Below are 22,441 nucleotides of genomic sequence, written 5' to 3' on the forward strand. Positions count from 1 at the left end.
TTCATACCTTAATTTGTGTATGGATTTACAATGCATAAATACTGCAGCATACACCAATGCTCTTAACAATGCTAAGAAATCAGTCATGAGAATTTTTAAGGCCATTGCAATCTGTATCAATCAACACGAATGTATAGTACAGTTGACAACAATACTTCATTAAGAATGCTGGATTCCTGATCCCATCAGTTAAAATAGGCCTGAGTGTTTGATCAATGCCAATGAGCAAACTTTTCAGTATGATCAGATTGGACCTTCCATGAAAAAAGAGTATTAATTTTGTTATCTGTGAGTGTGTGCCTCTGTGTGTGTGTGTCTTGCCATCATTATATATAATGCGTTTAAAATCTGTTCAGCAAAAGGCAGAATATTTACATAGGTCTATTTTACTGAAATTCTGCAGATGCTCTGTGGGGTTTAAAAGTCAGCGCTGTGACCAGAAAGTGAACCCTTGTGATTACTACTGTCAGAATGAGGGAATTTGCACTTTAACCGCGTTTAATGAACCGAGATGCAAGTAGGTTTAACCTTCCACTTAATGCTGCACATTCTGTGACATCATTTCAGGCCACAGTTCATTGGTTCAAGTCATGCACATTCACATACATTTCACAATATCTACTCAATCTGGGGGCTCGTTTCTATAATACACACTTACCCTTTGATAGTTGCACTGATGAGTATATTTAAACATACTGTTGGAGTGTCTGTATCACTGGAGGAAGAAATTAAATCTTTATTTTTAGTAAATGAGTTGAAGATACTGAAAATGCCTCTTGGCTATTATTGTCTACATTTTGAGATATTTTGCCAAGTTAATCCTACAGAGGATAAAGTTTTGCAAACAGTGGTGTTGCAGATGTTCTGTAGTCCAAACGTGACTTCCTATTTCTTACCTGTACAGGGAAAGGAGTAGAAGAGCTATTTGGGTACCACAGCAGGAGTTAAGCTTGTATTCTTAAGTCCAATTGTTAACTTTATAGAAATAATGTTGTAAAATAGAAACAGTTAAACAAAAAGATGTGAGCTACATGAGCCAAAGACCTAGACTTGGGATAAAATATGAAACTTGAACACCTTTAATCTTATCTCATCTAAATGCGTGGTTTATAAAAACATAAAATGCTGTGGGGATGTTAGCAATGACAGCGACTAGGTATGGTGAATAATCTAATTTTTTTGAAAAATATGATCACAATTCCTTTGTTAGCATTCTCAAGCAATGAAACTCTTTGACTTAAGCTATCTTAAATCCATTGGAAACTGGATTAGTGGTCTGACTACCACTTCTTAAACTTTGAAGAGTATGGAGTGGGTCTGGTGATCAGCATTTGAATGGGACATGGTTGTTTGAAACAGTTTGTATCTCCCTGTATCATAGTTGGGTTTTCAGAATAATGCAACCCTAAGAACAACGTGTTGCTGACTTTAAGGTCATGTATTGCAAGCACCTTTCTTTTTTTATCTAAAATACTCTCAAGAAGGTAACGATGCAAAATTTCTTGTGAAACATTCTAACAGGTAAAATAGTCTAAAAATACAGCATTGAGAGTCACTAATGATTGACATACTCTTTTCACAATTCTGAGTTTTCACAAGACTGAGTTAAACAATTAAACTGTGAAGGTTTGTTTTTTGCTGTTTGGGGTTTGTTGGGGTTTTGTTTGTTTGTTTGTTTTAATTTCTTTAGTGTTGAATTTTTACAGAAAAAAAAATAGGTAAAATAATTGTTTTTTATTATAAAATTTTGTAGCCAATAAGGGTTAATTTCTGTTTCCACTGGAGTCAAAACTGACATATACTGACAGTAGGATTTCAGCAAAGTTAGTTGAATTAGGAATATTCTCAGTAGCATTGATATTTTTGTGGCATTGCCTGTTCTCATGATCTTTTGGTGTAGTTTAACCATATTTACTGTCAACATGAGAAAAACTATTAAAACCGAGGATTTAAAATCATGTTTGAATCTCTTACTCAGCCTTTGAATCGATAATGTGAATTTCAGCGTCTCAGAGCTTCTGTGTGAGGCCAAATGCCAACAATGGCAAGAACCCATGGTACCAAAAAAGGTATCGTAGGATCTACAGATCCTTTCTCCATCCTTCTCTAACTGTGTAATTGAAAGAAATGTGGAGATAGATTGCTAAAATACGAGTTATGCTGAAAAGCTGTGCTGCCAAACACTTCTTCCAGACGGATGAAGATACTTTCTTCCTTCAGCTCCATTTGAAGCCCCTGCCGAGGACATGCATTGGTCAAAGTTTGGACTCGCCTGTAGAATGTAATGAAAGGGGCTTTAGAAATCCAAGGAAAAGTATTAGTTTCTAGGACAAAGTGAGACTCTTTCTTTCTGAAAGATATAATTACGGAAAAGTGGAAAACAAAGGCTTAAAGACAGAACAAAAAGGAAAAGCTGGACTTGTGCAGAAGTGGTATTAATGTTAGTCTCCATTTTCTTCCTTCCAGAAAGTGAAATGCTGATACCCAAAGGACTATTATGTTGATGAAAGCTGTGGTTTCTGCTTTTGAGAAGGTTGTCTTCCACAGAAAATATGAGGAAGGATTTGCAACATTTTGAACATTAACTTACTTTGTTTATTTAGTCTTGCTGTGACAGTATTTCCAAGATTGCTTTTATTAGGCAATTGTGCTATACAGTAGCCTGAATAATCCTACCTCAAATACAAAGAAAAGCAGTGAAGCGCATCAGTAATATATATGACTTTTAGCAGAACTGAAGTGTCCTCTTGCTTTCACCTTGCAAGGGTTATTTGTGTACAATTGTGGAATTTTCTTTATTAAACATAGTAAGGTGGAAAAGGGGAGACATGGAAGAAAAAAGGTGGTAGAGTTTTTCTTCAATGTGAGGAAGCGTATCAGAAGAAGAGGAAGTTTAAGCAAAAGTAGGTAATTCATTTTTCACATTCAGACTATAAATATAGATGGAATTAATGTTCCTGTTGTCTCTTCAGACCGATTGTTGGGTTAGTACGGCCACCATTGTCTGTGTCCAGGGATTGTTAGAATCTTCTAAATTATTTCTTTACAAAGCCAAGGTGGCTTAGAAGGAAGGGAAGAGAAGCAAACAGAAGTTGTTTGGAGTTGAAGACAGTGATAGAGAGGAAAAAGCATAATTCCATATGTCTCAGTTCTCCTCGCAAACTTCAGTTCAAGGTCCAGTTGTTGCCAGTATCTGGTGTTGATTTGGCACCACATTAGTTCTTAACTGGAGCTTCTTTATAATTTTACCAACCTCGTACTGGTGAGCAAAAGAGATGAGGGAGGAAAGAAGTAATCCTGTCCTTCACAAGAGTCAGTGTGTCTGTAACGGGAGTCTCCAAGATTTTCTCTCCAAGTTCTGCTCCGTTGTTAGGGAAAATGGTTTATCCCTCCAACCTGCACATCTGGCCACGCTGTCTGACATCTGTCCCTGGTCTCTGAGAGACACTTACCTAAGGGCTAATGTTTTTATTAACCAGTCTTCAATTCATGGGTGGGTGATTTGTAGGAGAAATAGCTAATGGCTGGGTTTATTGTCATTCAGCAGGAACTCCTCTCTCTCTCATAGCCAGATCAGTTGAGAATGCAAACTTTATCTATACTCAAGCCCTTATTATCATTCAATGAAGACAACTGAGAATAAGATCTATCTGTTATAAAGGGCAATCCTAAAGCTGTAATTATACAGAGAAACTATAAGCTTGGAAGAATGTATTTTCCCTTTATCAGCCTGGACTGTTAGGGTACATTTTTATTTCATCTTCCTACCTCAAGATTTTTAAACCTGAATGCAATAAACATTGGGTGTGAACTGGAAGCCGAAGTTGTGCTTTTCACCTGACCAGTTTAGGAAGAAATTAAGGCCTCATTGTGGCTGCATATAAGTCACCAAAAAAAGGCTTTGTAAACTTGGTCTCCAGTTTCTATGTCAGATTCTAAAAGATGCAGAATATACTGTGATTTCTCTTTGGAAATAAGGTCCTACTAAATCTGAATTATTAATTCTTAGAATTATTTTAGGAATATAAATAACATTCCCACCACACCCCCATTATTGTCCTTATAGCTAAATAAAAAAGACTTTGAGAGAATTTGCTATTGAAAAGGTAACATTTGAGGTAATCACCTATCTGAAAAATGTAACGCTGAGGGTGTATTTTAAAGAAGTGTTATCTTACGTATAGTTACTGTGTTTTTCATATTCACGTGCTAAGTTCTTTAAGGATATCTTCAGTACTACTCACTAATGGTTGGGGAAGTGATGTATGTAACACTAGAAGCATATGAGACATGTCTGAATTGTTCCAGTAACTTCAAAAATCCACTGAAAACAGAAATAACAGGAAATCAGATTCACATGGGAAATAATCTATTTATTTCCTAAACTGTCAGTTCCACCTGTTCTAACAGTCTGTTTTAATGATTACCTTTATTTACCTTTCTGTTTCTTTCTCACTAGTTATCTAACTGTATATACATTCATGCAAGAGAAGCAAGGCTTAGGAAAAGATTATATCTTGTATGATACCAATGAAGAGTTGTAAAAAATTAAAAATTTCAAGTGCACAAGATCATCATTGGTTGTTACATAGGCAGTGCTCTATCAATTTCTTTAGTACAGAATATCAGTCTCACACCTTTTCTTTTATATCTTTGCTGTAACTATATGTTGCTATAATTCCATCTTTTTATTTGTATTACTATTATTATTTGCATCTGCACATAGATGTGGTCTATTTGTATAAGTATTATTAGCATGTGTGCGTGTGTTTGTGTTATGGAAATGGGAAAGAAGAGAGTACATTCTTCTTGATGGAGGAACTTCCTTGCAGCTCACATTTCTGTGATGCTATACCTTCCTCTTGACATTCCTTTCATGTTGAGAAATCTTCACTTTTGAACAGTTTTTGTGTAAGTATGTGTATTACTTGCACAAATTCTGTGAATTACTTGCAATTTCACAGAATCACAGAATGTCAGGGATTGGAAGGGACCTCAAAAGCTCATCCAGTCCAATCCCCCGCTGGAGCAGGAACACCCAGCTGAGGTTCCACAGGAAGGTGTCCAGGCGGGTTTGAATGTCTGCAGAGAAGGAGACTCCACAACCTCCCTGGGCAGCCTGGGCCAGGCTCTGGCACCCTCACTGAGAAGAAGTTTCTTCTCAATTTTAAGTGCAACCTCTTATGTTCCAGTTTGAACCCATTACCCCTTGTCCTATCATTGATTGTCACCGAGAAGACCCTGGCTCCATCCTCCTGACACTCACCCTTTATCTATGTATTTCATACGTAAATGTAAAAATCAGAACTACTGCAGAGCTCTGTTCAAAAAAAGATTCAGATATACCCATAGTCCAGTTGTTGGCAAGAACAAGGCTGCACTGTGCAATCTTCTGACTGGCATTTTCTGAAGGCTGAGGAGAAAAAGCTGCTGCAGCTTAGAACAATTGCAGCATTGAGAAGGCTGCCCAAGAGTGGAAGGCAACTGGAACCATAACAGGCAGTAGAAGTCAGAAAACAGAACATTTTATCAAGTATCTTGCCATAAATATTTTCCATATGATTTCCTAGGGTGTATTTAGTGATCTACCCAATTACTATGACAACAGGAATTTCACAGTTTTATGCTAGTTGAGAGCTTTCTTTTTTAACTAAAAATGCCTTTGTTTTAAATGTCTTGAATTTGAACACAAGCAGCAGGTTACAGTTTTATATTATAGAAACTCTTTCAGTTTGTAGTGCTAACCAGTGCTAGTTCAAGAATTAAACACGAATAGATGTTTGAAGAGTGGTTGTCAAAGGAAGAAATGACAGGACCTTGGAAAAGAGGAGTATGTATATTTTCCATTGAACATTTGCTAGCTAGGCTGTAATGGAGATATCCTTTATCCATGAGTTTAAAATTGTTTGGATAAAACTTGCTTGGTAGCTACTGCTGTACATCACTGCTTATTTTGCCTCTATGAGGAGAGGAAAACGGGATTTGTCATACACCTATTGATCCAGTCATTTCTCATTCTTTTCCTATTTTTACCCCCTCAGTCTATTATTTTCCTTTTGCTTTATTGCTCAGTGTAACTTCAGCTATAGTAGTAGTCACCTAGACATACTTAATTTTTATATGTTTACTCCATTAATATTAATACTTGTATAGCATATATACTGTATGCATATTGCTAATAGCATGGTGTTTAATGTCCCTCAGTTACTTCTTTTTCTTACCTTGGGATGACAGAGGCCGATTTGCATCTGAAGGCTTGTTTCTTTGCAGTGAACACCATTCAGCAACTGTGAATGATGTTTTGCATATAGTAATGTCATGCACAAATTACATTAATATTTAAAGTCACATTTTATTTTTCATGTATGTTGTTAGTAAATTTCTAATTCCTTGGGTTCCTCAAAAGTAATTTTCTGTTGTTTTGCCTGCTTTTGGATTGTACAATTTTCCTAATCTTAATGACTTTCAGGGTAATCTGTATTTAATTTTCAAGTAACATTGTAGAGCTTCTATCCCTTACCTTCTACATCAAATTCTTTCCCTTTGTTTTCCTTATAAAGTTACCAAGAGATGTTCATTACACAAAAGTACTAAAATGTGGACTGTTCTTATAAAAAATATTAAGGAAAAAGTAATATTTGAAAAAAAAATTAAATCCTACAAAGTAGAATCTACAAGATGTGCTGTTGATCAAAGTTGGGGTGGGTTTTTTGGTCGTTCATTGTTAAGAAAGTTCTTCGTAGCTTTGAGCATTTATCTGGGGGTATAATTTTATCATATCAGCTCCCTGTATGAAGAAAGCCTGCTTCCAAAACTATTGCTAAATGTATTGTAAGAAATAATTTTGTGATTTAGTCATCCTACAGAGATTGGGAACAAAAAGGGGATTATTTTGATTTCTGTCTTTCAATGCAATTTAATATAGAGAGTAACTAACTATAATCCAGATGTCTTCTTGTCTTACAAATAGTTTTAATAGTAATAAGTTCCAGTGAAATCTTAATGTAACTGTTCTTAAAATAGTGAGGCTGGGTATTTTCATAAGGATGTTTAACTATACATTGCTATTATATCTATGCCATGACCAAAAAGAAAAGCAAAGTTAAAAAATTACTTTGTATAATGAAGAAATATCATTAATTGGCAAGAAACATTTTGATTTCTCCTTCCACCTCTATTTTGTAATGACTGTTTCACAGATTCTTATATGCTTGTAGACTAATCTTCTAGTGCTACTTTTTATCATTTTTTGGATACATACTGGTATACTGAGTTGGAAAGCAGTTGCCTACAAAAGCACTTTCAACTGCGTATTATGTCTGCTGTATTATATTTTTATGATACTGTCTGTGGCATGAAAAAAAAAAGAGAAAAACAAACAAACAAAAAAAGCATGCTACCACCAAATCAGCCTTTTTTCTAGCTTTTTCTATTTGTTTAGCCATTTCATAGTCAAATGGTTCCTTTTGATCAAGTGCCCATATAATTGAGTTTAGAGTGTTTCGTTGCACTGACCTATAAGGGTTATAAAAAAATAGAGGAAAGAGACAATTTCTGTCATGAATAGATTCTGTAACAACAGCATGATCAATCTCTGAAATATAAATACCTTAATTCTAAATGTGACTTATTACAAGTGGGTTGCCTTTAGAATTTCACTTTAAAGTTTAAACATCTCTTTTCTGTAATACTGTTTCCTCAAAATAAATAATTCCTATCAAAATGGCAATCCGTATCTCAGAACATGTTTCCCAAGCAGGCATCGCTTTATAAATGTAGATTTGAATTGTAACAGAGAGAGCAGTAGCATAGTTTTATTAATGACCATGGCAGCAGACCATGGACAGCCTTTATTAAATTCACTTTCAGTTTTTGTATTGGAATTCTCTATGATAACGTTGCTCTTTGATCTGTTAACCGATTCGGTTGGGAACTGGAGATTCACACCTCTAGATGTTCACTGTAGCACCTCGGCTGACTCCAACCTGCCCTGCACTCCCCATCTGTTTCCATCTGTATTTGTTTATGTGTAGCTCAGATTAGGCATTACCGCTGTTCTTTCTTCACAGTTCTTGATAATATGAATGTCTTCAATGAAACCAGTGGCTTTATATAGATCTCCTTTGTTAACGCCTTTTTGTTTACCTCTACTGCAAATGTTCTTTCTCTGACCATACAGCTATTGGCAATACTGTAGAACAAAAGCTGCTGGTACCAAATTATTTCATAGAATCACAGAATCATTTCAGTTGGAAGAGACCCTGAAGATCATAGAGTCCAACCACAACCTAACTCTAGCGCTAAACCATGTCCCTAGGAGCCTCACCTACATGTCTTTCAAACCCCTCCAGGGATGGTGACTCCATCACTGCCCTGGGCAGCCTGTTCCAATGCCTGACAACCCTTCCTGGGAAGAATGTTTTCCTACTATCTAATCTAAACCTTCCCTGGCACAACTTGAGGCCATTTCCTCTTGTCCTATCACTTGCTACATGGGAGAAGAGACCAACCCCCTCCATGCTCCAGCCTCCTTTCAGGTGCTTGTAGACAGTGATAAGGTCTCCCTTCAGCCTCCTGTTCTCCAGGCTGAACCCCCCCAGCTCCCTCAGGTGCTCCTCATCACACTTGTTCTCTAGACCCTTCACCAAAATACTCTGTATCAAACTGAACCAGGACTCAGTTCCCATGCTAGGTACTGAGCAGGCTGAGTTTAAATGTCCTAATACCAGAAAATGTTGTTATTATGAACAATTTCTGTTTATAGTATCTAAAGAAAATTGTAACTGGTTAAGACCTGCTCATTTCCCATCTACCTACATGAACAGTTGTCCATGTCCCAACCGCTTCATTATTTATGTGCCTGCTCATGGGTAATTTTCTGTGTCAAATTCCCTTGCAGACAAAATACCTTTCCCCGGGCGTTCTTTTCCTCTTCTGTCAGCCCAAGACAAGTCTTTCCTTGCTTGCAGGACCAGAAAAGGGCAATGATTTTACCATTGAGTAGTGAAGGAAATGACTGCTATCCCGTCAGCTTCACTCCCATTGAAGTTTATTGGAGACAGCAAGCATTTGGAAAAAATGAAAATGAAGTGACAACTAGCTATCGTGTTTTTACAGTGTTTTAATCAAATACCTCAGAAATGTTTCAGTATTGCTGACTTTTCCAATTAAGATGCCAGCATCGATAAATAACTGCTAATATTCTTACCTTAATTTATTCCTCTGTTTACTACATATATAGCTGTAGGATTCCTTTCTTCAACAGCTGTCGTGGTGTCATATCTGCTGTAAGATTTTGAAGACCATAATTATACATTATAGACAATTTTCTCATAAGCTTACACTTGCACTCTTCATAGTGATTCTTTTGCTAGTCTCACTATCTTATATTGTTTCAACTGTTTTAAGGCAGATTTATAGTAATGATTCTCTTACACAGCAGAAGCATTTGGAATCTTCAATGTAAGGGTGTAGGAACAAAGTTAAGATATGTCTAGCTCTCAAAGAAATCTTTCCCTTTGAAGAGTGTAGTATAAAATGAAAATTGCCTCCCATAACAAACTTTAATCACATGAGCTAAATTCCCAACAGCAATGATGCAAAACTTGCACCAAGACAATTAAAAACTTTATTTCATGGTTGTCACATGCCAGCAGTTTAGATCCACGTAGGACATGAAAACTTCTTGTGTGTCTCTACAAGAGTGGATATACTTATTTTGCCGTCACTCGTTGAATATTGACCTTTTGAAAAAACATGTTCCCTGAATAGTATCTTAATAAGCTAGGCTGTCAGTGTAATCATTTTGATTCAATATAATTGCTAAAAAGAGGTCTGTATAAAACGGAACAGATGCATCTTTTAAAAGATTAAAATCGTGTGTTCCGTGTGGCTTAGGTTGTGCGAAAGTGGTAGTAAGCAGGAGTGGCAATGTCAGTTGAGTTCAGGTTTAAAATACGTTGTTGTGAACCATAATGTGTGTATTTAATTAGTGACTGGGGGTTCCTTTGCATTCAGGAAATTGAAGTATGTTTTTACCATGTTTATTTAAGTAAACAAACTTATTTCAATAAACATGAAGAACTTACCAAATTGTAATGCAATTTACTATTGTGTGAAAATTTTAGAATCAACCATCATTTAATAAGCATGTTCTTAAAGACCACTTGTGCCTTTTCTCTGTAAAGTTTGAGGTAAGCACTTTCATAACATATCCTACAAAAAAAATAAAATTAGATCCCAAAAAAGTGCAAACTTAATATCAAGTCCAGTAAAGAGATTTATCTGAATGTGGGATTGTGCTGGAATAGGCTTAGGAGCAAAGAGAGAAAGTAGCTGTTCTTCTGCACTGATCTGCAAAGACAAAAGAGAGTCGAAAGCATCACCCACAAAGCTGGCTAAGGCTGGAATACTTTGTACCTTTCCAAACCTTTTTGTGTTATAGAACAATGTCAGTCATTAAGTCTAAATTCTACAGGTTGTTAAGTCCTCAGAAACCTTCAGATAACAATAGTTCTTAGAACTGTGTGCAATGTAATGCTCTGTCTCTTTTCCTAAAGATAACCCACGTTAAAATTCATAAGTAATTCAGAAATACAGAAAATATGATATATGGCACAATATGCAAGGCAGATGAAAAGTGCTTCCTGCTGTTTTCACAAGGAGAGTTTGAAGATCTGTAGTAAAGTTAATCACATTTACAGCAGGATGAATAAGGAGTTGAATTTCATTTGGGTATTTGTTTCCATTTTTGATGGATTTGCTGAGTCTGCTTACATGGGCTCTTTGTGTTGGTTGTATGCATGGAGAGCATTCTGAATCCCAACTGAAGAATTATTTGCATATTGTTATTAACTCAAGGAAATTATAGCAGGATGACTGTGTACTCACCCAGGCACCTGGCTCAAGAAGCATATATTGTGAACATAAACAGTATTCAGGGCCCTTTGAAGCCAGTAGATATTACTGTCCCTTCAGGACAGTTCTTTATGCTTTAACTCTCACTCCTCCTTACACACACATACACATCTAGATTTCTACAAATACATATCTAGTTTAATCATATAGTTCAAATTTTTAAAATATAAAGCCATTCAATTGTAGAATTTTCAGGAAAACATTTAAATCTGAAAGCAAAGGGGAGCTTCAGTTAATTTATGAGTATTAGCCAGATACGCCTTAATTGCTCAAGTAAGTTATTACATCCAGGTCTGTAAGAACTATCCTACAGTAAACTTTGTGTTACTGAGCAATGGGGGACAGCAGAACTGTGGAAGGAGTTGGTATGGATGCTGTGTGTTAGTGTATGCATGTAGTGGTTTATGGCCAGTCAGATGCTTTGTGCGATACAAGTGTGACTGTTAGAGCTTCTAGATCAAAGCTGACCCTAAAACAATGTCATGCAAATAAAGTACTTTAGCAAATAAGCCTTGCTGGACTAAGTCAGATCCAGCTGGAGTGTTCCTTCACTATTGCATTGTAGGCAGCAGTTGGTTTAATAGGATGTCAATATGCCATTGGTTATGCCTGTTGCTTTATTATTCAAGACTTCTAGAAAAGGACTCTGGCATGAAGATTTCAGTAATAATAACAGGAATTAAAGGTACAAAGCTGTAGTTTTAAACTAAAAACTTACTCAGAATATTGTGTCATGGCAGAATCCTGCTGACTCCTTCCATGAAACTTATTGTTTATTTTCTAAAATCACTGTTGTCATTCATGTAGCTCTTGAGAAGACGCTGGTGGTCTCTTTAATAGGTTAGTGTGTTAACAGCTGACATCTATTAATTTTACCGTCTTAATTGGATCCTTTTAGATGTTCAGCCAACTGGTCAGGCACACAGTGTGAGAGGCCAGCTCCCAAAAGCAGCAAGTCTGACAATATCAGTACAAGTAAGTACTTCAAATAACTGCTATCGCTTGTCAAATTTGGCTCAGTTTACAAATTTCATCCTAGTGATATTTTAGAATGTGAGTTTGTGTCATGAAATGTGGTGTTTACCTGGATATTTAAAAAAAAAAAAAAAAAGCAAATATATCTCTTTCAACTTTTTGATGGATGTTTGGTGTTTCATGAGGTGGTTTGGATACAGGCAATTTGCTATACGCTCACTGCTTCAAGGCTAGCCTACACTTTTCTTAAAGAAAGTGTATCAAGTGGCAAGTACTTGGTGATACCACTGCTGTGCAGACAACTACTATGAGACCTCTGACCATTTAAGTCCTACTGAAAGCATCAAAAATAGAGTTGTAAGTAGTTCATAACTTTTGCATTGGCCGTCTGCAGAGGTTTGAATTTTACCTACTGTGAAAATCATCCTGAAAGTAAGAGCAGCTCCTGTCGTATTTTCTTAAACACGTCTGTAAGCATAAAAGGATGGTATCGCCACACTATTGGCAGTTTAAACTGGACAAGGTTCCCTGCGGTACATTGAGTATGTTGATGATTCCCCGCTGTACATCTCTCAAGAACATTTAACCCAACTGGAGCAGCAGAATGAATTGCGCACTATTCAGGTCAGCTTGATGCTTAGATGAAATCTTCCTATATTCCAGACAACTGTAATAATACTTACAAGCTGAAAATGGGCAGAAAAAACCCAGCAGCCCAGAACCTAGATTGGTATTTCTTTTTGAGGGAATACCTGCTAAGATTTGGAAAATGGGTGTTTGTCTTGTGGATGCTGCTGCACTCCTGGCTGCACCATGGGCACCCAATGGCAACTCATGCCTGGTGGGCTGTTTTCCAGGCTTTTTCTTGAATGTTTACCTGCCAAGACAAAATGGACCTTTTTTTTTTAATTACTATTTTTTTCCCCTCCTAAGTAGAATTTCATCCAGTTATTTCTCGAATGTTGACCATAAAATATCCTTGTTGTAATGCTAAATCTTCATGAGCTGAAGTGAACTCGGGATGCTTCAAGTTTTTCTTCATTAGTACTTCATTTTGAGCTTTTAACAACCTGTCTTGACTTTCAGTAAGCCTTCAGGCAGAATTCAAGATGTCGTCTTAGTTCTTTATTTGGACTGTGCTTAATGTAAAGCAGAGACTGCCAACAGCTTATTTTTTTTTAATAAAGCAATAAATGTAACCAGTGAAACAACCAGCAGTATTTTTGCTATCCACCAGTTAAGGATTGTGATATTAAAGGAAATGCATGTCATCCCACATTCGCTTTATACCAGAATGTTGTAATTTATCAAGCTAGTTTTTTATAGCATAAAATTATTTGTTGCATATATTTCTTTTATTGCCAGATACCTTAAAGTTGAGAGATTCTTATATAAGGGGATAATTGCTGACCTTATCTTTGCAGGTAGTCTCATTTCAGTTAAGTTTTCTGCCAAAATAACGTTAAGTGCATTTTCTTCTTCCCTGTTCCCATCCCTCCTTTAACATCGCTGTCTGATCTGCGCACTGTTTTTCTGCGGCATTAAGCATTATTGTCGTTTCCTTGATTGCCTGTATCAACATAACAAAATTATTGGCTCTTCAGTACAATGCAGTAAAATGCAGGAATGCACCAACCATCTAGAAATGAATATTTCTGGCTACTTCTATTTTTTCCCCACAAATAAAAGTAATAAATACATATAAACGCTAATAATGGGATTCTTCAATCAGAGCCAAGCCTACTCAGTACTCTAAGTTAATGGTTGTGTGGCTTAAATAAACTGCTAAGATGATGGTGGCAGTTAAAGGCACTGGCCGTGCAACTCCAGTCCACATTGTTCAGCAATTCCACACACCTTCATGTGGGAATTTATCGAAGTGTATTGGTATCCAGAAGGAGTAAGCTCGTGACTTGTTGATAAAAGTCCTTGTGTGTTACATCATTACCCATAATGATATATATCTATTTGTTTTTATTGATCAACATTCAAATCAATGAAGCTCATCACATGAAATTGCATTTGTTGGTGAGGGAAATTGTTTCTTAAATTAAATTTAACTGTTTTACAGCTGTGAAAAAATTACTAGATGTATCTGTGAGTATTTAATAAAATTTCCTTTTCCTGTTTTAGGAAGTATTGCAATCATTGTTCCTCTTGTTTTACTGGTGACTCTGATCACTACTCTGGTAATTGGACTATTTCTTTGCAAAAGAAAACGAAGGTAAGTAATTTTATGTTGGTGTAAAAAAGGTAAATCTTTAAAGTATTTGTACCTCTTTGATATTAAAAAAAAAAATTTATGTATGTTGAGCGGATTTAAAAAAAAAATAAAAAACACATTTCTGGATACAGGGCGTTAGTTACATTTTGATTCTTGCTGGAAAAATCATGTCTATTACTTGTACTTTTATTTCACATACAGTAGATTAGAAAGTGTAGTTCTCATCAAGATTGCACATTCCTACCAAAACTGTATACAGTTAACACTTCTATCCAGATACTTAGGGAATTTAGTAAACAGAATTACTGTATTTCATTGGAACCATGTAATTAATATTGTTCCTTTCTACAAATACTTTCAAATAGAGCCTGAGCAGAATTTCCCATTTCTAGTTACAGTTCACTTCAATTTATTTATTTACTTTGAATAGTTATTTTCAATTTTATGTTACAGTGAAGTTGTAAATAATGTTCAAAGTATCCACTGTAGAGTCCCAAGCCTTGTCATCATTACTATATTTCTATAGTATTTTCTGTAGGAAGCTGAGTTCCAGCACTGAACAGTGAATCTTTTGTTCTCTTGAATTTATCTGCCTTATCACTGATAATGACATTAGAGAGTGTAGTAGGCATTTTGGCCTTGGCCATTTCTTCAAAGGCTGTGTTGGGGGGCAAGGGAAGCAAGAGTGTTTCTGTGGGATGCAGACACATCAGAGAGCTGCCAACTTCCTCGTGTTCAGAGGAACAAGAAAGTGATGTTAGTGGTGATGAAGACTTAACAAAGAAGGATTCCTGGTAATAAGGACATGGCCAATTAGGGAAGACCTGGAGAGGGAATCAGACAGCAAACCATTTATTTCAGGCCTATAGTTGGGCAGCTCGTTGGTCTCAGGCACCTGTCTTCCTTTCTTCCGGGGCTTGTTACCCCACCTCTGAAACCAAAATAATGTCGTCTTTTGTAAAGTCCTTTAGAAATATGATGAATCTACTGTGTTTGCAAATATGACATTTATGAGACTATTTCAGTCCTCCAGACTAAAAGAATCTTCTAAGTTACCATCATCTAGCACCATACATAGCATCTCCCCTGTGGACTCTGGTGCTAACTAGTAAGCATGAATTTTTAAATCCTTTTTGAACATAAATCCATTCTCTGACCATACCGTTAGGAGCACTGACCTTGTCAGGCTCCATGGGGGTCATTGTGTGCTGCAGTACCTAAAGAACAAGTGTAGTGATAGCCAAATCCTGAAAACCAATTTCTGGTCTTGTAAATTGTTTAAGTTATTGGGAATAACTCGTTAAATTATAGATCTTCAGTAAAGAAATAGAACTAACCTCGATAAAAGCCTTTTTTTTTTTCTCAAAATTATATTTGAAAATGTATTTTAGGGTTTTGTTATCTGTTCAAAGTAGATTGTCAAGTATTAAACTAGGTGTAGATGTTCAACACTTGTACGCTACAGATAAGTGCTTATTTTAGGAAATATTTTTTCTGTGCCATTTCTAAAAAATACAGATCCTTTAGTGTATTTGATTTCAGACACTGACTGCATCTTTCTCAACCAAACAAGAGGACTCTACTATTATCATCCTGACTGTGACCTCCCTATTATTCCCTTGTAATTCTAGAGAACATATTGCATTGGGAAAAATTACCCTCTTGAGGGTGTTTCGATCGCTCAGACTAAAATCACCTCTTTAGCTAAAAGAAATGAATTCACCAGCAGAAACAATTCACCTCAATCACTTATCTTTGCTGATATCTAATTCAAGGTTAAAAATAAGACTCTGTTGTATTAAAGTTTGAAAAAATTCAAGTTGAACTTCAGCTTTCCAGTAACCACTGGCAGGGAATACAAACGGGAACTATGAGAAGTTCATACATTTTTAATGCATCGTAATGAAACCATTTGCTTGTCCTCAGATTACAACTGACTTTGGATGACTGATTTGAAATGGAAGTGAAATAAGTGAGCGAGGGAATATGAGTCATGTTGGCTCCATCTTCATTACTGCGGGGAATCTGCAGTGAATTTGCAAGGTGTTCCTTGGGAAGCGAGGGAATTCTGGAAATAATAGGTGGAACTCGGGGTTATAGACAGTGAGCAAGCACTTTGTATGAATTCATACTACTACAGCCAAACTCAGAAAAACAATAAAAAGCTACTTCTAGCTTATGTGAGATCTACACATAGATTGCTACTTTGTTTGAAAAATTGAAGTATTTTCTGATTGTCTCTGCAGGAAACACTTTTTCATCCTCTCAGTCTTAATGATTAAAGAGAAATAAAATACTATTTTAGGATGTACTATTTTAGGATGAAGCGTCCAAGAAATGGCTTGAAAAGTCACTAGCTTTTTTGTGTGTGTTTATGCATTATAGGACAAAAACTATCAGAAGACAACCCATTATTAATGGAGGAATCAATGTAGAAATCGGCAATCCATCATATAACATGTATGAGGTGGGCCATGATCACAGTGAAGGTGGTCTTTTAGCCTCAGATTTTACCGTAAATGCAGAAAAGGTAATTTTTTTTCTTTTTCTAGTGGCAAAACAACTACTTATTTTATGTCTTACAAAGGTTTTGACTTTAAGTGTAATTAATAGAAACATAAAAAATGGCATTTAGACTTAATGAATATAAAGGCAAATTAGATTTCATTAGAGAAAATGTCATGTATATGTTACCAACTGTTGTGCAGTCTGATGCTTGCTGATGGACATTTTTCCTAGTGCCTTCTTTTTAGCAAAACAGAGCTAGAACTAAACTATAGAATGAGTTTTTTGTCATAGACCCGTCTGCTTTAAGTTGCCAAATCACAACCTGTCTTTTTAGTCTAGTCACAAATACTGAATGGAAATACATTATTGCACAGTCTACTCTTTGAAGCATGAAAGAGTGTATGCGTACATGTGAGGCGAACTTATTTCATATATGAAAACTTCCAAAAGCATAAAGAATTCAGTGTTCTGTCTGGATAGATAGATTAAATGTCTACACAAAGCTAGTAAGTATTATTATTTTCTTGTAAAAGATGCTGTCGCTTCTGCAGCACCACTCGTCAGTGATTGAACTCCCCGAGTGATGTGACATGGGATGAGCAGGGTAATGCCGCGATATCTTTCCTAGAGCTCCGTAATCAGACATACACCAAAGGGCAGCCATCACTCTGTGGCATTTCTGACAAAGCAATAACCGGATTACTCTGAGCTCTAGGAATGTCATCGCTGAATCGCGTAGTCAGTGGGCTGAATACAAGAGGTAAAGCTGAAAATGGAGTTACTCACTGGAGGAAGAGTAACTGAGCCAATGCTTATTGTGAAGTCTGGCTCTAATCCTTAATGGAAAAATGACTTTAAAATGCTGGATTCGATTCTCTTATTGAATACAAGAATTTTTCTTGCTGAAGAATACCTGTAAGTAGATTTTTTTAAATTGCGGATCACTCTAAAATGATGGTTTTAGTCAGCGCACTGTTTATTTAACAGTGTTGATAAGTACACGTGGAAAATGCTTATTAGCACAGAACTAAAATTTTCTGTTTATACAGGCCAGATACATAGGGGGAGGGCCCACTGCATTCAAGCTTCCCCACACAGCTCCATCAATCTACCTAAACTCTGACTTGAAAGGACCACTATCAACAGGGGTGAGAAATGACGATTCAAATCCATTTCATTCCACCACAGCCCCTTTCTGAAGAAAGTTTGTCTGTCATTTTAGAATAGAGGCTTTTTTTGTTTGTTTGCTTTTAATTTTGTTTTTGTTTATTTTTGGTTTTCATCTTTTAATGGCAAGAAGAATGACAGTAAATGATACATTTTCTATTTGGAATAAAGGGTCCCTCTCTGCATACAAAATTTCATCTGTACCCATTTTGGTGACATGATCTAAAACTGCAACTGTGTCTTTGCAAAAGAATGCAAAACCAGTAAGCAATATGATGCTTTTCCATAGTATTATATAAGTTTAGGGTAGCATTCACAGCCATATATCTTGATATATTTGCAATTTATATGTAACTACACGCATTTAATGAAGTTTATCAAACTGAAAGAAGTTCCCAAATAAATGGAAACAATTCCCCTTAATATTTGCAATGCATTTTTTGCTTGTTTGGCTTTCAATCCATTTGGATCATAAAACAGTTACTTTTAAAACATTGGATTTTGACTCCAATTTAGCATGATGTTTGCAAACATTAAAATTTAAAGTATTAAAAAGGGACATCGATATGACATTCATTTTCATGTGCCTCAGTGTATATATTCATCTTTTGTGCTGTTTGCATTGTTGCATGATTGTAATACATTTTATTTGGAAGTTTAACAATCTGTATAGGGTATATTTCTGATGGAGCACAAAACCATGAATGAGGAAAGGTAGATTATATGCCAATCTCTGACATTAACTCTTTCTGTTATTCAAGTCACTCCAGTTATTTTCTGTACATCACTGTACTGCATTATACTATCAGTACCCACTCAAAAAGGTATAATGAGGCAGAGCCTACTATAATATATAATTTAGATAATGCCAAAAGGGACCATGTAGATGCCAAGTGTCTCTATTCTGTTGTGGTTATCATCCTTAATAATGATGGTCAATGAAATAAAAAGTCCTGTCAATTGAAATAGAACTAAATTTCTGTTCTCCTAAATTTCTGATTACAATCATTATGCCAAATGCAAAGACAGACAGTTGGCTTTCTTAAATTACTACCACAGTTGATTGCATATTTATGTTATGTTAATATAGAAAAGTAGCTGCTTCTTTGTTATTTCTTTTAAATAAATGTGACCTTTTCCTGCCTTCATTCCAGGAAAGTATGAAACACCAGGCAATCACTTTGTTGTGTGCACTAGATGGAATAGGCAGCTTTCAACTAACTAAATGAATAGCTGCCGTAGCCAGCCTAAGGAGAATTTGAATCCTGGGCTCAGAAAAGGTATTGATCAACAGCGAAAGCAAGAACTAAGATCCTAGACAACTTTTATTCCTTGTTACCCAGGGCGTACTCAGGGTTTTTGAAAGTAAAGAAAATCTACCCACTTCTGGTTTGGGTAATTTAAAGTTTAGCTACTTCTTACATACACCGAACTAATTAATTTACCTATTCTATAGCTTACTGGTGTTCCACTCATAATTTATGTAAGGAAGGGGAAGATTTTGACCCCAAGGTTCCCTTTCCAATTATTATAGGTAAAAAGTTGAACCTCTAGTTGGATAGCAAAGGTCTTCTAGGAGATAATAAAGGTGCAAAGTCTAAACGCATTATTGGAGGTATTTACATGACAAACCTTGGAGAGTGCTTAATCCTCAGCATGAGTGATAGGAGAGTAAGTTTTCATCCATGTTATGCATCGGTCTCTGCTGTCAGTCTCAGGAGATTTGTCATATATTCAAGTGATTCGCAGAATTAAAAATGGACTTGTCCTGTATTGAAGTACCACTCATTTCAGTAGATTTTTTTTTTATTACAGTCAAAACTACCAACATTGTTGAGAAAATACTTCTCAATCTGTAACTACTATGATATATTAAGAGTTTTGCTGGTTTATTATTAAAGTATAATTTACATAACAAAAGTATTGAATTTTTGGTCAAATCATGTTGTATATTTGGGCCACAGAATTCGAAAACATGGTCAGCTATTGATGGGATGCTGATGTCTTAGAACAGGTAATATATGGAAACTGTTGGTTGCAGTTTTCCACTGTTAAATTTGTCACATGGTCTCACAGTGCACCTTCTCTATAAACTTCTTCATACCTATTCTGAAATCTTCCAGTGTAATAAGGTGGACAAGTCAACTTCAGAGACATTTTTCAAGGTTTTTACTTTAATTGTCGTCATTGTTTTTATGGTTTTAATATCATACAATGCTGCATGTCACATCATTGATTATTTTAATAGCATGTCTCATCATGAATTTAATTTTTAACTAAATAATTAACTCATTATCAGGTTTGCGGAAGCACAGGTGTCTATTTAGTGTGTCCAATTATATTTTATGTGTCCTAGTTCTTGCTTCAACAAAACCATTTCCATTTCCATAAATGTTTATTTTGGTTCAGTCCAAGTGATCTAATGTATGCTTAATTTCTCTGCAGCCAACAAATTACGCCAATCCAGTATATGCAAAGTTATACATGGATGGACAAATCTGTCGAAACTCCTTAGCAAGTGTTGATGAAAGAAGAGAACTCCTTCCAAAGAAAATAGATATTGGGATAAGGGAGACTGTGGCATAATCTGCTGTTACCTTTTATACTCTGTATAAATGTATAAAATATAAGGATTACTTTTCTATGTACCAACAGTATTATAATTGTTTTGGCATCAGCATTACCTCTGTTTTTTGTTTAGTTGATTGTTTTCTGGGTTTTTCTTTTGCTGATGACTTTTGACTGACCATTTGTAAGGTATTTTTATGAAAAAGAAACTGCACTACGGTACAATTTAAAACAATGCTGCTGAAATAACACACCTTTAAATTTGTTAAAATTGCAAACAGCATATTCGTTTGTAGCGTGAAAATGAGCAATCTATTTTCTATGAACTTTTTTGGTTCTACTTAATCAATGAAGATGGTATCTGCACTTTTTCATTATGTAGTCTGGAAGCTGTAGTACAGTGTGTAATTTTGTTTATTTTAAATGGTGAAAGAATGATTGAATGGTCTACTCTCTTCTTTGTGCCCATTAGAATTTCTCTTCAGATCCTGATGAAGCTAGATAACTTTTCACAAACATAACTTGCTTTTAAACTAGCTTTAGGTTGCCAAGAAGTAAACGAGACTATAGAAATGAAACATCTAATGATCTGCATGAACACAATGATTATGTTTCAGAAATTCAGTGACTGTACATGATATACTAAACATATATACCATGTAAACAAGCTTTGTATTTATTAAAACCTTATAGAACATAGTAACAATATATCTTGGAAGCTGAAACCTTACTTGCTGTGGGACAAAGCATATGAACTCCAACAGTCGTGTAGGACAGTAGCCACCCTAGAGCACAAGAGGGCATTGCCTACACATGCATTATGTGTTTATTTACTTAATCACATGCATTACTCATGGATTAATAATTCCCCAACACATATCGAGCAGTAGGGAGAAAAACAAACCCCAAACCTTAAGCACATGCAGATGATCACAGCATCCAGTTTTGACAATCACAACAAGGTCATACCTGTCCCGAGACACTGAAGAACAGAAAACACAGCAGTTTCTTTGAACGGAGGTGAACTGTGATATTGCTGAGGTAAAACGTAACCAAATTGCATATTAGTGAAATCTTACCTAAGCCCGCGTTTCAGTAGTCTGGGTTAAATATCAAAATCCAATTGTCGAAAGTGAAAAGCATCAGTATCAGTTTCCAGCACTTGCTCTGACCTTCTCTGCTTTCTGTTGTTGCTAAGAGGAAAAATCTGACTCACCTTTTTTTAATTTTGATGGAAATAAAGAATACAATTTCTTTCAGGTTTGAACTGAATCGAAATATTTTATACATAACTTTAAAGGCACAAAAGACTTATTCACACATATACTGTGGAGGACTCTTCCTTCCTCTGCTAGACATGACTGACTTTTAGCTGTCATAATATATTATCCTAACAGATTAAATATGTTTGTGGTTGCTCTTTATTCCCTTTGTACAAGCATTACAAAAATAACTGCTGTTTTATAAAAGGTTTTTGTTGTACTATTGTGCATGCATACTACCTATTTCTAAACTTTGCCATATTGGGGCCTTTATAAAACTCCTGATTTCTGTAATACTAGTGCAATTTTGCTTGAACAATGTTATGCATATCATAAACTTTTTCAGGTTCTTGTTTAAGTACATTTTTTTAAATTGAACAGTATTTTTCATTTTGGTTATAATAGTCATTTTGCCTATGTTTCTACAATGAAGTGTTAAATACTTTATAAAAAAATTGTTGACTGTTTTATTTAAATGAAAATCTACATACATAATTCAGTGTGTTGACTAATTTTTAAATTTAACTTATAAAATGAAAACTAAAGAAGAGCAAATGGAAGGGAAAGAACATTGTACAAATGGCTAAGTTCCTTTTCTTAGTGACAGTTTTTGCTTTTTATACAACTACTATTCAAATGTTTTTGCAGCTCTGCACGTTTGGATAACTTAGGTGTATAGCTGTATATGATGTCAATAGATTTTTTTAAATGATTTTATTTTCTATAAAAATACTGAATTAAATAGTTTCATACCATGCAGCTATGATTCCACAGGTTCTGCCTTTATTCTGCTGACATGATCAGAGATGGATTTGGCCCT

At 35.6% G+C, this 22,441-nt stretch overlaps 1 protein-coding gene across 4 annotated transcripts in view; it reads left to right on the forward strand.

Moving 5' to 3' along the window:
• Positions 1–21,996, forward strand: part of LRP1B (LDL receptor related protein 1B) — a 687,296-nt gene extending 665,300 nt beyond the window's left edge. For 2 of the 4 annotated variants that reach the window (XM_065840662.2, XM_071810729.1), the window contains exons 87-91: positions 11,816–11,892; positions 14,026–14,116; positions 16,502–16,646; positions 17,674–17,772; positions 20,237–21,996. In XM_065840662.2, coding sequence (XP_065696734.1) covers positions 11,816–11,892; positions 14,026–14,116; positions 16,502–16,646; positions 17,674–17,772; positions 20,237–20,377 — 553 coding nt within the window. In that variant the 3' untranslated portion in view covers positions 20,378–21,996. Of the gene's footprint in view, positions 1–11,815; positions 11,893–14,025; positions 14,117–16,501; positions 16,647–17,673; positions 17,773–19,755; positions 19,806–20,236 lie in introns of all 4 variants that reach the window. The other 2 variants (XM_071810730.1, XM_071810731.1) reach the window with 2 other exon arrangements.
• Positions 21,997–22,441: the final 445 nt, after the last annotated feature.

Source organism: Patagioenas fasciata, chromosome 7 (genome assembly GCF_037038585.1).
Source record: "Patagioenas fasciata isolate bPatFas1 chromosome 7, bPatFas1.hap1, whole genome shotgun sequence".
In the NCBI taxonomy this organism is placed as follows: Eukaryota; Metazoa; Chordata; class Aves; order Columbiformes; family Columbidae; genus Patagioenas; species Patagioenas fasciata.